General features: G+C 40.5%; 1 protein-coding gene across 4 annotated transcripts in view; it reads right to left on the bottom strand.

The window, feature by feature from the left end:
- The window catches only part of ARL15 (ADP ribosylation factor like GTPase 15), a 433,767-nt gene that overhangs the window by 295,106 nt on the left and 122,429 nt on the right, over nt 1-16,232 (bottom strand). For all 4 annotated transcript variants that reach the window (XM_012449574.3, XM_012449572.3, XM_012449573.3 and 1 more), the window contains one exon: nt 2,602-2,746. In XM_012449574.3, coding sequence (XP_012304997.1) covers nt 2,602-2,746 — 145 coding nt within the window. The remainder of the gene's footprint in view (nt 1-2,601; nt 2,747-16,232) is intronic.

Below are 16,232 nucleotides of genomic sequence, written 5' to 3' on the forward strand. Positions count from 1 at the left end.
TTTATACTATAATTAAAAAATATCCTCTAGCAATAGTGCTAGAAGATAACTCTCATAAGTGAAGAAGAGCACACTTTGTGTAACTCTTACACATATTTTAGAAGCATTTTGCTTGAAAAGAATTGTTAAGCTAATAAAGTTTATATAACTTCATTGCACATTACTCAAAAGATATTCACAGTTTTACAAACAATCAATTAAGTACATACTTCCATCAGAAATCCTAAACCTTGGATACTACTAAACTTCACTTGAACACCTGAACTAGCATCCTATTTCTAGCTCTGTAACAATAGCCATGTCACCATACCTTTGAACTTCAGGTAATTTAGAAAGAGAATATGGAAAAGGATTCTTACCTGTCATATAAGGCTGTTATAAGGCTCACAAAGGACTATATAGATTTAATTTACTTTTTGCTTATGAATTTAACAGACATCTGTATCCATGCCCAAACCTTGTGCCAGACTCTGGGTATGCAATACTACATGTGATGCGCTATCTGCCCTTAGGAGATTATAACCCAAGATGGGGAGATGGGCACGTACATGAAGCAATGCTACAGGCACTAACTGGGAGAAGTATGGACAACGCCCAGTGGGGAGAGGAGGGAATACTCGGTTCTACCCAAGGAGAAAAGAAGGTAATCAGAAACAGCTTCTGCAAAGAGGCTACGTGTGAGCTCTGCTAATCCTCTCTGAGGTGTCTCCCCTCACTACAATCCCCCTATTCTTTCCCTCATTCTAAAATCAAGCGATGTTTCTATTGCTTTAACAGCTCCACAGTTTCTTATCTCAATTCTAAAATCTGAAAAGTCCTCAAAACCTACACTTTTTTTCCTAACTTATTTGCTGGCAAAACCTGCCCTGAACTTATGTAAGGTTCTTGATCAACAATATCCTTTCTACTTGTTTTAGGAAATCCTAGTTAATAATTCCATCATCCAACCATCACCTAAGCCAGGAATTGAGCCAGCCATGGCTTTCTTGCTCTCACTCTCCTAACCTAACTGCACAGGCTTTGTCAATTCTAGCTCTCAAATATATATCCTACCTATTCCTTCCTCTTCTTCTCCTTGTAACTGCCTCAACCAAGGCCTTCATCATCTCAGCTGCACCATTGCAGTAATCTGACTCCACCTCTAACTGTGCTCCTTACAACTTAACCCCTATGTCATGGCCAGCTTGATCCTTCTCAAATGGACATCTGATCATATAGTTTCCTTGCTTAAAATATTCTGGTATCTCTGATATTTTCATGTACCTACATGAAAATCCCAAACTCCTGAGCACAGTATGAAAGGTCTGTCAAGATTCAGCCACCACTGAATACAACTCATCTCCTGGCATTCTATTAAACATACGATGCAGCCATGCAGAAATGTGGTTTCCAGGGGTTGCCAATCGGTTTCATACTCCTTGCCTTCACACTGCCCCTCTGCTCCTGAATCCTCTTTCTTTTCCACCCCCACACCTTGTTTCTTGTACCAGGCCTACTTATCAAGTTCAAATCCAATGTAGCAAACCACATCGTACATTCTTCCCCTCCCCCAGTTCCAGGCAACACTGTCATGCCTCTTCCTTCCATGCCCCATCTATTTCTGGATATGAACTTAATGTTTATGTAGCCAGTATACTGAGACTCCTGGAATGCTGAAATCATTGCTTATCCCATGTCTAACACTGGACCTAGCACACAGTAGGTGTTCAAAATAAGCTGGTTGAGTGAACAGTCTTTCCAACTTTCCCAGACAACGTCTCACCCTTCTCCTTCCTTATCAGCTCACCCTACAGAGGAGCTCTGTTCTTCGTCTCCTGCAGCTGCTCTTCCGTTATTTCCTCTAGCTTATGTTCTTCTTTCCTTCTTCATTGTCAGAAGAGAAATAGGACACATTTGGGAAGTGAAAAAAACCCCAACCAGGATTTCTCACTAATAACTTGACACTGAAAACATTTTGGGCCAGATAACTCTTTGCTGTGGGGGCTGCCCTGTGCATTGTAGGATGTTTAGTAGCACCACTGGCCTCTATCCACTAGAAGCCAGTAATACCCTCCCCACAAATGTCTCCAAAATGTCCCTAGATTGAGAACCACTGCCCTAGACTGACTTTTCTTAGCTATGTCAGGAAGCAACAGGAGAAGGCTGGTGCATGATCTCCTGCACTGACTTTCCTCCAGGTGAAAAATGATGAGGAAAGAACATTCAGACTACATCAGTTTACTGTTTAGGGAGTGTGGGGCCAAGAAACGAAGGCTAGAGTGACACTTCAAGGAAGGAAAGCATTCCATGGGCCCAAGATGAATCTATTTTGTCATATATCAGAGTTTTAGATTTCAGGATTCGCTTGTATTAATATATTCCCAAGCTTCATTTATTCATTGCCACTGACATGACCTGCTAGAGGGATACAAGATACAGCAATTTAATGCTATTAAATCCATTTCAACTCTGAAAAAGAGATAGTGTCTAAAATTAAAATAAACTGACTAAAGCATTAAACTATAAGTAGAGGGGAGGTGAGGAACCACAAAAATTGCACAGGAAACTAGGACATCTTGGGATGAGAAAGAAAAAGGGACAGAACCCCAGCACAGTACCCACCTGTGGTCGACACGACGTTCTCAGGGCTTTCGCTGCAAAGTTTGGACAACAGACTGGTTTTGCCAGAGCCAGTGAGGCCTATGCAAACCAGGTCATATTCTGGTCGTGCAGGTGGTGGTCCCTTGCAGCAAAGCGCTCTAAAACACTGCCAAAAGAAGGGGGAAAAATGTTCCTTTAAGTAAGAGTGTGGAAACAAACCTTAGTCACATTGAAAATGACTGAATATGTATTAAGAAGTAATTGAATAAACTATTACTTATAAGGAAGAAAATGGTAACTTTAGAATGGTGAAACCTGGAGACATCACTCTAGCCAAGTGATCAAAGTTAACGTTCTTAATTATGAAACGTTTGTCTACTTCATGGCCCCCTTCCTGCTGTGGCAGGTGCACTGCAAGGAGCATGACATCATCCCACAGCTTTCCTGCCAAAACCACACAACCTCGACCTAAGCATGAGGAAACCAGATAAAGCCAATCTCAGGAGTATTCCATAAGGCAACTGGCCTGTTCTCCAAAATATCAATGTCTTAAAAGTCAAAGAAAGACTGAGGAACTGTTCCATGTTAAAGAAGACTAAAAAGACATAATAAAAGAAAAATGCAATACATCTTGGACTAGATCTTAGATCAAGAGGGAAAAAAAATACCATAAATGACATTATTGAGACAATAAGTGAGCATAAAATATAGATTTGCATATTAGGTAAGAGTACTGTATAACATAAATTTCCTGAATTTAATCAATGTACTGTGGTTATATAAGAAAAATCATTTTTTGATTTTTGAGAAATCAAAAATCTCAAAATATTTTGAGAAAATATTCTAGTTACTTATAATTCCTCTAAGTATTTAGAGGTGAAGGGTCTTGATGTCCACAATTAATTGGCTCAGAAAAATTCTAAATCTCCAGCTCCATCTTTATCTAGTGAGGAGAGTGATAAAACCAACATGATAAAATGTTAATGACTAGTGATACTGAGTGAAAAGAATAGAGGAAAATTCCTTGTTCTTACCACTGTTTGATATCATTTCAAAATACAAAGATTTTTAAAATCATTAAATAGAGTCTCTGTACATATAATTGCCTTTATGGCCTTTGCTAAATTGTTTCAGGTCAATCAACCAGGGTACTATGAACTGTAGTATAGTTTGGGCACTGCACAAACCTGTTTGCTCTGCAAGAGTTAGTGACAAAGGGATTTGGGCTGGGCACTGTGGCTCCCACCTATAATCCCAGCACTTTGGGAGACCAAGGCTGGCAGATTACCTGAGGTCAGGAGTTCGAGACCAGCCTAGCCAATGTGGTGAAACCCGGTATCTACTAAAAATACAAAAAAAAAAAAAAAAAATTAGTCAGGCCTAGTGTTGGGTGCTTGTAGTCCCAGCTACTGAGGAGACTGAGGCAGAGAATCGCTTGAGTCTGGGTTGCAGAGGTTGCAGTGAGCCAAGATTGCGCCATTGTACTCCAGCCTGGGCAACAAGAGCGAGACTTCATCTCAAAATGAAAAAAAAGAAAGCCAAGAGGATTTGGGAGACAGGGTGTCCATGCAGCTTTTGATCTTTCTACTTATCCCATATTCATTTGTTAGGGGCCAACTATGTACCAGCTTGTAGAGCCTGAAACACTTAGGGCCTAAATGATTCAGGAGAGAAACAGGGAAAGGGGGAGACAATGAGGAAAGGAGGCAGATCTACTCACTTCTGGGTCATCTGGAGATCATGAGAGAAGAGACCTATAAAAAAGCCTGTGTTGATTCATCTCACTCAGATAAAATCTGAGTCCTAATTGGCTGTCATACTTTCGTAAATCAAGCTTGATTGTCTCTCTCCCTCATTTCTCACATCTAATCAACAAATCCAGTTCATATGACCTCTGAAGTAGTTCAAGGATTGTCTGCTTCTGTCCAACCCAGGCCATCATCACCTAGACAGCATCAACATCCTCCCACTGCTTCCAGCATATTTGTTCTTGTACCCCCTGTTCTCCACACTGCAGCCACTGGATTGCATATAAAGAGAAAATCTGACCTTCTGTGCTTAAGCCACCACAGTGACTTTGCCCAGCTCTCAAGCCCAAATCCTTACCATTGTCTACCCCACACTCCATGATCTGCTCCAGCCAAGCTCACCAGCCTCATTGTCCTCACTCCCCTAGCTCCTCCAGCTATGTCCTCTCTCACCTCAATTGAGGCATCTAATACATTGTTCCCTCTTCCCCCACTTCAGGACTTAGCCAACTCCTCATCATTTTTAGGTCTCAACTTAATCATCCTGTGCTCAGGGCAGTCTGCTCCAATCCTAAGATTGTGTTAGCAATTCATGTCTACAGGGCTTTTGTAAATTCATTACACAGACAATTACAGTTTCTTATTCATCACCAGCCTATGAGAACCATGTCTGTCCACCTTCATCTCAGTACCCCCACTGTCTAGCAGAGAACATGGCATAGAATCTACCTTCAGCAAATACTTGTTGAATGAAGAATGAATGACACTCAAATTTTACCTAAGGAAAAAAAAAAAAAAAGAGAACATAGAGACTAATAGTATGCTTGATTTATGCTCTCTGGGCCCTCCATACTTCAAGAAAATAGTATCAAAATAAGAAACCCTTGACTTTTTCACTTAGCTTCAATGCCATTAGTTAGCCTGGTTCCAGAAAGAGTGGTTTTGGTGTACAGGATCAAATTTCTTGGTAAATTAGAGCTTCTTTTTGTCCTAAATTCACTTTTCCTCCATTTGTAGGAGGTTCTATCTGCTTCTGGTAAACAATTCTAAGACCCATATTCTTCGTGGGTTTATTCGATGTTAATTGTATTTCCTCCCAGTCTTTTCAAGCCTGATGAGTCCTACTTATTTCAGTCTGCCTTCATCCTTTGCATGTTCTTCTCTGACCTTCCTTTAGTTCCAGCACACCCTCTCCCACAAGATTAACGACCACTAACAGCATTCTAGACACCAACACATCACATTGTGGATTCATATGAAGGCTGGCTGATTTTGTCTGACTTTAATAAACTTTTTATAAAGTCTGTCTCCCAGGCTCAGGATGAGAGTTTTTCACAGAGATATATTTATTTATGGATGCATCTATTCCTTCAAAGATGGCTACTGGCTAGCAGCTGTTCAGACTTAGAAGAGGTCTTCCACATTCAACTAGGACACACAACAAAACCAGTCACAGTTTCTTTTACTGGGCTGCTTTGGTTTTAGTTGGGGTTCAAGGAGGAGAAACCCTATTCCTGCTCTAGAAGCCCTCATTCTCACTCAGCTCCCTGCCAGAATTCCTCTGGACTATCTCCTGGAGCAGGGCTGGCCTGACTACACTGGCCCAAACTATCATAAATCTTTAATATCAAATAAAACTGTATGTGACTGATTGCTAGAGCATCCTATTTAAATTATTCATGTTATTATCACTCATATTTTTGCCAAACACTCCAGAATTTCACCTTCATGTTTTTTTTAAAATCCGGAGTATAAAAACTTTGTAGCCCATGCCATTAATATCTATATCACCTGCTTATTCTAGGTCACCTAAGACATCTCTGACATAAAAGATAATTTCGCAGTGACAGCAGTGATATTCTACTCCACTGTGTTTTCTCCTCTCTTTCTCTTTTTCTTTTCTTTTTTTTTTTTTAAGCCAGTCTCTCTCTGTCCCTCAGGCTGGAGTACAGTGCTGCAATCGACACTCACTGCAACCTCCACAATCCTAGGCTCAAGCAATCCTCCCACCTTAGCCTCCCGAATAGCTGGGATTATAGTGTGCACCACTGCACCCAGACAATTTTTATATTTCTTTGTAGAGACGAGGTTTCACCAAGTTGCCCAGGCTGGTCTTGAACTCCTGAGCTGAGGTGATATGCCTGCCTTGGCTTCCCAAAGTGCTGAGATTACAGGTGTCAGTCACACTTCTCTTTTTATATTCTCACCAGTGATGTCATCTTACTCTCATGGTTTCAATCATATAGCTGAATGTCTTAAAGACATCCAACACGACATCTCCCCCTGCAACTCCTCAAGCTCTTTCTCAAAGCCCAGGCTCTGCAGTTCCAGCTGTTCTACAAGAACCCAAACTGAATAAAACAAAAGCCTCTCCACAAAACCACAGGCTATGGAAATAAGGTACTTTGGAACATAAAGGCCAGATTGATAGTTATTACAAGGCAGAATCTTTGAAATAAACCACAGACTCTTAGAAATAAACATGTATTTGAAATGACTGAATAAACCAATCCTATGGTTAACAGGAACAGTGTCAGATTTTGAGTCAACAAGATAAAACTTTTAAGAGTATGCTACTTCCAATGTGGAAGGAATGGTCAGGTTTTCTGAGTCAATTCCTAAAAACTATACAGAGTTTCCATTTGTTTTTTGCTTTAAAACTTAATGAAGCTTTGAATCCTATAGTCAATTTACTTAAAATTACTCATTTTGGCCTCTAGACTATACTGTACCAAAGTTCATTGTGTGTGTCTCCTACAGCAGCTCTTGCATTGTGAAGAGTAAGCCCTTTTCACTGTTGTACAATGCAAAACACAATGCTGTCGGCAGTCCTGACAGCAAGCGGCAAACTCAGGCCTCATTCCCAGGCCAGACACTGAGCCATTGTGTAACTCTGTTCAAGCCTCATAAACCTATCCATGCTTCAGTTTCCCCATGATTAACCAGTAACGTTTTAACACTCTCTGCCACTTCCTTTCTTCAAGAGGATGTTATGAGGTCTGGGTGCAATACATTATGCTACTAAGAAAGGCGCCATACGGGTAAATAACTCTTCATCACGATGTTCATTTTCCCAAGGTATCTTAGATGATAGTTAGCTTCCTTGGACAAGGGCCTGGCTGCCCGATATACAGCCCAAATTGTAGTACTTCCATCAGCCCACAGCAGCCTCCACATGCTCCAGTGTATCCAGTTCAGCCCAAGACACTAAACACACACAACCTGTCCCCACTCCCCTGGTAGCAGCAAATAGAGAACAGAGCCAGTCTGAATATAAGTATAGTCTCAGGGGGGCCAACCAAGGTCATGGTCTCCATTGCCTAGACTGCTTCAGGCCTTTTCACATGGGGTCAGTTATGATTCTGTCTTTTTTAAAAGAACCCAGTGTATCCACTATATTATGTCAGGACACAGGATGTTTCCCATGCTGCATACCCACAAACTTCTAGAGCTGTATTTGAGGAAACAGTGTACCTAGGTCTTGAGAGAGGGCAAAGACCAGAATCATCAGTTATAACTGGCGATATCGTAGACTCTGGACAGATCATATAATCATATAATCAACAGTTGAAATAATGGATTAGCTTAAAAGCAGAAGCAAACCCCTTAGAGATATGTGCTTAAAAAGGAAGGTGACTCCGTACGTTCTCACTCATAGGTGGGTGTTGAACAACGAGAACACGTGGACTCAGGGAGAGGAGCATCACACACAGGGGACAGTTGGGGGGGTAGGGGAGAGATAACGGGGGGTGGGGAGGGAGGGGAGGGATAACATGGGGAATAATGCCATATATAGTATGCACCTAAAGTAAAATAAATAAATTTAAAAAAAAAAGGAAGGTGACTACAAACATTGGAAATAAAGGAAAGCAAAAGATCAAATTGCTAGAGTAAAATAAGGACTGGCATTTCAGTCTGGTGACCTAGGACCAAGACAGCAAGATTATCTTAAAATGTCCCCATTTCTGTTAGGGACAGAAATAAGGTATTTATTTTCCCAACAGTGCCAGACTTCGTAAGTCTAACAGAACACTGTGTACAATAGATACTTGATGAATAGCCCCTCATGTCAACACTGCAAAGCACTAATTAAGCATTTAATTGTACATTTCATTTTCCTCTATATTTCCACCTTAATGACTTCAGCTACCTCCAAATCACCACCAGTCCTTCATATGGTCTGAGCACTTTGTGTTTCTATGCCACCCTGTTCCTGTGCACACAGAATAAAATTTCCTCCCCTCGTTCCTACTTGGCAAACTCCTACTCAACATTCTGTTTAAAGGGCACCTCCTCTGAGAAGTCTTCAGTTCCTTCGGAGAGAACTAATCCTTTTATCCACTTTTTGGTCCTGTACACACTAACACTACAGCTAATACTGTGCCACATGTATTCTTTTCTAAGATTCATTGTGTGATAGAAATATTCACACAGATCCAAAGACATATCCATTCTTAGTCCTATTATTGGTTCAAAAAGCTTAATTTTACAGCTACCAAGGCACCAACACAGATCAGCAAAGTTGTCCTACAAATACGTGTTTCTAGATGAGAATCTAGCTCCAAGTCCTCCCACTTTGGCACTGGCCCCTGCATTGCCAGTATTTCCTACCATCCTGTTTCACTAAATTCCCAGCCCTTTGGGACACGGCATTTGTTTCAATTGATGCTCTGTTTTTCATCATGAATACATGATTTTATTCTGAGCATGATTTCAATTTGATTGAAGCTCTGTAAAGTTGCGGGAAACTTTTCTTCAGTCAGCTTCGGGACTTCCCCACAGCCAGACGACCCAAGCCCCACACTGTTTCCTTCTCATTTCAATACCAGTCTCGCCAGACAGAAACACAAGGTCTCCTAAGAAAGTTCACCAGGTCTTTCTCTATGTGGCCCAAGGTTGGGGCTGAGCACTGCCCTCAGTAAATACTTGTTAGATTAATGAAACATCCATGAGTTGGTACCTAAAGGAAAGAGCAAAGTCACCCATAACTTTAAGTGGGTATATTTCTCACGCAGCTGGCTTCCAAACCACAAAGAGGCAGCTATTCATTCTGACCCTTCTCCGACTCTCATAATGAAGAAAATAAGCTTCTAAAAGAAAGTCAGTTTCTAGAAGTATTCTCTAACACTAAGCATGTTCGATGAGTAAAACATTAAGACATGCTTAAATATCTAAAATGGCTTGAATTAGAACAAAATATTTTCCAGGTCTGCAACAGTCAGATGTGACTCTGTCTTTTGAAAACGTAACCCAATACAAAATATAACAAATTACAAAATGTGTTACAGGATCTGCCAGAGCTGCTTGAGCTCTGTAGGAGACACTGGGAGGGGCGGGTGTCCTAATAAATTAAAAACAAAACCAAAAACAGCTAATGCTATTGAACACCAGATAAAAGTGACTTACGGGTATTAATTCATCTATTCCCTAGAAAAGTACTATATGATTTCAATTTAAAGATGAGGAAACTGAGGCTTAAAGAAGTTAAGTAACTTGCCTACGTGGAACAAGATTCAAACCCTGGCCGTCTGGCTCCTGAGCTGTTTTCCAAACTTCTTCAGTGATAAGCCTCTAACTTCTGAGGGCGTGTCATGTAAAGGAGACTTTAGACCCATTTTGTGTAGAGGGCGACACAGAGATAAGAAAACGCACCAGAGAGCTATTAAGTGGCAGAGCTGGGGTTCAAGCCAGGGTTATTCTGCTCCAGAGCCCTGGTTCATGCCCTCAAGTCAGGGATCAGAGCATCAGAAGTGGGTGCTCTGTTCTTTTGAGGGGGTAAAAGAGTGCTTTTAATGTTTGCCTGTGTAACAGAAGAGAAAAACACCGGGCAAAGGAAGGCAAAGATACAAGACTTTGTATTGCTTCTTTACTTGTACCAGCAGGTTTATGGCTAAAGTATCTCTCATTCCAGGCAAAGCGGACCTGCAGCTCTTTTGGAGTTAGAGGAGTTGGGTGAGAAATAGTATCCTTAAGGTTCGTGTCCTGCTGAATTAGAGAGCAGGGGAGGAGGAGGAGAGGAGATTGGCTGGGATGGAAGAAAAGGGGATACCAAAGTGCTGCTGGCTTCTCTCTTTCACATGGTTTGCTTCTTTTCCTTTAACCCTTTTTTGTCCTCTGGAAAGGACAAAACTTATGTATTAAGAGAAGCCAACCAGGTGCAATGGCTCACACCTGTAATCCCTCCACTTTGGGAGGTCAAGGTGGGTGGATCATTTGAGATCAGCTTGGCCAATGTGGTGAGACCCCATCTCTACTAAAAATACAAAAATTACCAGGTGTGGTGGTACGTGCCTGTCGTCCCATCTACTCAGAAGGCTGAGGCAGGAGAATCGCTTGAACCCCAGGGGACAGAGGTTGCACTGAGCCGAGATCATGCCACTGCTTTCCAGCTGGGCCACACAGTGAGACTGTCTTGAAAAATTAAAAAAAAAAAAAAAAAGGAGAAGAAGCCCATGTGGGCTGCAGAGATTTCTAATCCTAAGCACAGCAGTAAGGGAAAAAAATCTCTTTGGAAACAGTCTTTGGAAACAGTCACAGATTACACGTGTATATAAATTATACGTTAAAATATATGTGTATGTAAATTATATCTTAATAAAGTAAATAAATAAGCAAATACTAAATAAAATATTTTGGAGGAGATTATGGGAGAAAATATGCAAATAAACAGGGTTATGCAGAAAGGCCTGTGAAGGAGAAGGTCTATAATAAGCATACCATCTCTTAGCTAATCCCGGCTTTCTAGTTGTAAGGAGAGAAACGAATATCAAATATGTCCCAATGTCTTAGGGTAACTAGTGGTTCTTGTAAACAAGTTCCAAATGGCATCTATAACAAGACAAATAATAAACAGGGCAATGGAGTGCTGTGAAGAGGCCCCTGGCTGCCAGACACATCCCAGCTGGAAGACTTCTCCACGTTCCAAGAGCAACCTATGTTTTGAGGTGGAAATCCTGTCATCCTTTAAGACCCTAGTGGGAAAAAACAACAAATTGTTTTTACAGAAGGTGGGTCAAACCTTTCAGCCATGTGGGCTGTTGGGAGCACGCAGATGAAGGCTTTGGCCTGGAATTGTCCCAGGGCTGAGGCTTCTGGCCAATACATCACACTGCCTCAGGACACTAAGTCTGTCTTTGCCTTACCCTTTGTATTTCTCAATCCACATTCCTTTTTGGGGTGAAATACTCCATTATTTCTGCTTTGTTCTGGGCTGTCTCCTGTCTCTGTCCCTATTAACTCGTGGCAACAAAAGAAACAAACAGAAGCAGGGGATTTCATGCTTAGCAGCTATAGACATTGGCCTCACGGCTTTGCAGAGGGGCAGACATCTGAGACTTTGAATGGAAGAGAGTGCCGCTGCGCTGAACCAGACCCGGGGCCCACGTGGCTCCCAGTCTGCATCAGTCATCCCTGATCAGGGGCATTCATGAGTCTCGGGATGTGGAATTCAAGATGAACCAAATGTGAGGTTTTAAAAGTTAGGGCATGTATCTTATAATTAGATTTAAAGAAACGAATTCAAGATTCTCATATAATTCCCAGCTATGCATAATTTCAGATCATCTCACATTAGAAACCGATCAGAGGAATAGACTTTTTTCTTTTATTAGGAAGAGAAGCTAAGTAAAAAAATAAATGTTTCTTTTTAAAAAATTGTAACTCTTACATTGCAATGGCTTGATGGGAAATCTAATTTTTAAAAGTCAATTTTTATAATAACAGAATTATGCAATACAACCAGCAAGAAAATACCCAGGCATGAATGTCTGTAATGAGACCTAAGCTTTATATGCTATATTCATAAACATCTCCAAATCAGGGCCTCACCTAGGTCAGTTTCAGATCATGCACTATTTTCTCTCTAAAGAGCAAAGTAATACAATTTAAATGGAAGTGAATGAGAAACCAATGCATTTTACAGTAAATCTCTCTCTCTCTTTTTTTTTTTTTTTGGTGATTACCTGAACAGAACATTTCTAAACAGAAAGTAGAGCATAAAAATACACAAACATTTTTAACATTCCTTTTTTCTATATTTTATACACTTGAGAAGAGTCAGGACATGAAAACATTTAAAAGGAGTTAGGCAGCCGGGCACAGTGGCTCATGCTGGTAATCCCAGCACTTCGGGAGGCCAAAGGAGGAGGATCACTTGAGGTCATCAGGAGTTCGAAACCATCCTGTTCAACATAGCAAGACCCCATCTCTTCAAGACAAAAATTTTAAAATTAGCTATGTGTCATGGTGTTCACCTGTAGTTCCAGGTCCTGAAAGGCTGAGGCAGGAGGAATGCTTGAGCCCAGGAGTTCAAGGCTACAGTGAGCTATGATTGTTCCACTGCACTCCAGGATAGGCAATAGTAACCCTATCTCAAAAAATAAAAACAACAACAAAAAAACCAAAAGAGCTAGGCTACATAAGTAAACCTTCAAATGGATTTAAATATCACCAAAAAAAAATTCCTAGGAAAGATCTCAATAAAGTAGATCCTTTCCATTCAAAAAAAGAGGAAAACAAACCAAAATTGTTTCTCTTGTAGTCCCTAAAAGTGGAAATTCTATTCTATTCTTTACTTAACAATCTTTTTGGCTTCATAAAGATGGAGCTCAGTCCCACATATTCTTCTAGTCACCAATTTCTATGAATCTGCCCAACTTTGCCTCTACTTTCTCCCTGTTCCTCCCTGACCCCAATGCCTTTGTTCAGGACATCACCACAGGTTATCCTTTGGATAACACTATCTTTTCTCCTAACTGGTGTCATTAGCTCAGGTCTTATCCTACTCCAATTTAGTCTCCAGAATACTATGTTTTTCCCCTGATTTAAAATATTTCTATAGCCACCCACAGTTGTTAGGATAAAGTACAGACTGCTCATCCAGGCAGACAAGGAGCTTTACGATCTGACCTTTGCCTTCATTTCTGGCCTCCAATAGTTGTTATGGGGATTACATGAAATAATGTCTAACACCTAAAACATGTTTTGACACACAAAACTTAATTGAAAATATTATTTTTCCCCCCATATACATGACCCTCATGGCAATCATATGCACCACCATGCAGTCTCTTTCCTGCTCCATGTCAGCAAAGGGGCTGACTCCCTGCCTACTCATCCTTCCTCACTGTTTTCCTCTGGCTGGCTCTTAGTCATCCTTCAAAATTCAGCTTAATGATCCTTTCTTTTAAGATGACTTCTGTGACCCTCAGTCTGATTTAGATGACCTTCTCCAAACTCCCTTAGTACCCTTTCTATTCCACTGTCATAACACTCATCATTCTGTCAAGTACAATTGATTTGCCATCCATCTTCCCCCACTGGACTTAGAGCACTTGAATGCAGGCACTACTTCTAATTCAACTTTGGAACATGAGTGTCTGAGCAAGCCACGTGGTCAGATGTGCTCCCAGTGATGAGTGTGGCTGTGATTAAAAGCATGGTTAGACAAGCCTGAAATCAAACCCTATGGCAATTAGGACAAATTACTTCACTGATAGCTGTTACCTAATCTAGAAAATAGGAATCATCTCGCATGCCTGCTGGGAGTAGTAAATAAGGTACTGTATACAAAATGCTCAGCACAGTACTCAATAATCAATAGGTGTTATTATCATCATGAGTGCTAATATTAGATTTTTCACTTACAATAGTGTTTTCCTAAAGAAAACATCAGGATTCTTCTCATAGTAGACAATTACAGATAATTCAGGGTTTAGGTTTATTTTAACATCAATTTGGTCAAAGATCTGATATGATATACCAAATCCCAATGGTAGCTAATGACATAAAGGCAGTCCTTTTGGTTTGCAATAATAACAATTAAAAGGTCATAATATGACATATAGTGGGACAATCATTGGATTTTTTTCTTCCCCTAAAGGTGAAAACCCCTAAAAACACACTTTCAAGAATTAGTGGTCTATCCTAACAGTTAAATCGACTCTCTTTGAATGTAAATTTCTATGTAGACCTAGACAAAAGCATAACAGAGCAGAAATGTCTGTAATCCCTGTACATCCTCAAATTAAAATTGCTTTAACTACTGACAAAGACAAATGTTTACTATGGTCTAGCGCGGAGAAGCCAATACAGTGAGCAAAATGCTATCTCGCCTCACACATCAACACACGTGCTAGACAGATTCTGATTGCAAAGTCTGTTATTGGTGATGAGAGAGGCAGAGAGGGCACAGCTGGATATTTCAGATCCACAGCTGAGCTGGCAGCAGTGAGAGTTCAAGCCATCTTCTCACTTTAAAAGCTGGAATGAATCTGTGAGAGTTAGTTAAAGGTGTGCTTTATTAAAGAGGCACTTTCCGACTACTGTAAAACTTCACAAGCAAAAGCTGAACACATAGATTAAGGCAGATGTTTGTGGGGTCACCTATCAGATGTCAACTGATCTCTTTCAGCACCCACAAATCACTTATCGAAAATGAAATACCAAAACAAAAGTTTCCCTTCAAGACTAAATGTAGCATGTGGACTTAATTTATATTATGAACGCTTTTAGTATTTGCTTTATATTATGCTCTGAAATTAGCACAGGCACAAATGCCTTAAATTATGTGTCTTGAATTTATAGCCCAAATTACATAGATTATACAAGTACCATATACAGATTCATGAAGATATTAGAGAGACTCCATGGGCCTGATACCTTTGACTAGGGTTTTACTAGAATAAAGTCTGAGTAGCATCGACTTTTTTTTTTTTGGTCAAACAAAAGCACTAACTCTATCAAAGGAGTTCTCAAACTACCAGGAAAATATGATACTTGAACATCCCAAGTGTTTCTTAAAAAGGGATGTCCTCCTTTTCCTTTTGTACAAAACAGGGTTCAGATTGCAAATAACACAAAAGCAATTTATTGGAAGGATATATAATTCACAGAATTGAAGAGAAGGATAAAGAACAGCAAGAACCAAGGCAGCCCAAGGTAACAGTTGTAAGTTGTAGGAGTTGCCACTTATGCTAACTGCTTGCCACCCTGCACCAAACTCCACTGCAGCCATGAGAATGACATCAGAAGGCTCCAACACCACACTGTGCGCCACTGAGCTGAAGTGTCTAACCAGCCAAGCCTTGCTGGTTTTCATGCTGGGGACCTGGCTGCCAGGTGATTGAGAAAAAAATAGCTGCCCCCTGCCATCAGCAATGGAAGGAGGAAACCCTGATTCCAAGTTCTTGTGGGATTTTCTCCAAAGCAGGGCAGCTCAAATCAGTATCAACTATACATTTGGTCCTCTGGCCCAACAGACAGCAGAACTTACCTAGTACTACAATTCAAAGACTTAAAATAGTCAGAACGTATTTATTCATCTTCCAGTTCCACAGACTGATTCTGACTGAATGTGCCAGAGTCTTGGGAACATTTGAGATCAGTTTGAACCAAGCCAGGGGACAGGATGAGGGCTGGTAGAAAACCTGGAGTGAATTTTCCTGGGCAAACATGTTTTGCCCTCTCAGTTTTCCACTTGTTATTTAATACTCAGCTCTATTCTACATGTATTCCCTTCTCCCTTTCTTTATTTTTACCGATAAATTATTACATGTAAGAAGACAAGGCTGGCTGTGAATGTAGAGGAGGCAAATGCCTGACAGTTCTTACTTTCATACTTGCATATTTTGCTTTCCTTTCACCTTCATATCTTATGGGGAGAAAATGGGACAGGACATACTTGAAGCCACGTGTGGCACCTAGCTTTTGTTAATTAAACACAAAAACTCAATGGGATAGTCTGAGCTATTGTTTGTCACTAGCAATGTAGATAGATATAAACTCCTTAAGGATGTGTGACTAGCCATTCTTTTCTTTCTTTCTTTTTTAAATAAAACCATTCTGTTTTCAACTGTTTGTCTAAGTAAACTACAATCCTTCAAGTCTCCCTTTTCCAATTTGCAA

This window comes from Aotus nancymaae, unplaced genomic scaffold (genome assembly GCF_030222135.1).
Source record: "Aotus nancymaae isolate 86718 unplaced genomic scaffold, 86718_ANA_hifiasm-v0.15.2.pri h1tg000014l, whole genome shotgun sequence".
Lineage (NCBI taxonomy): Eukaryota > Metazoa > Chordata > Mammalia > Primates > Aotidae > Aotus > Aotus nancymaae.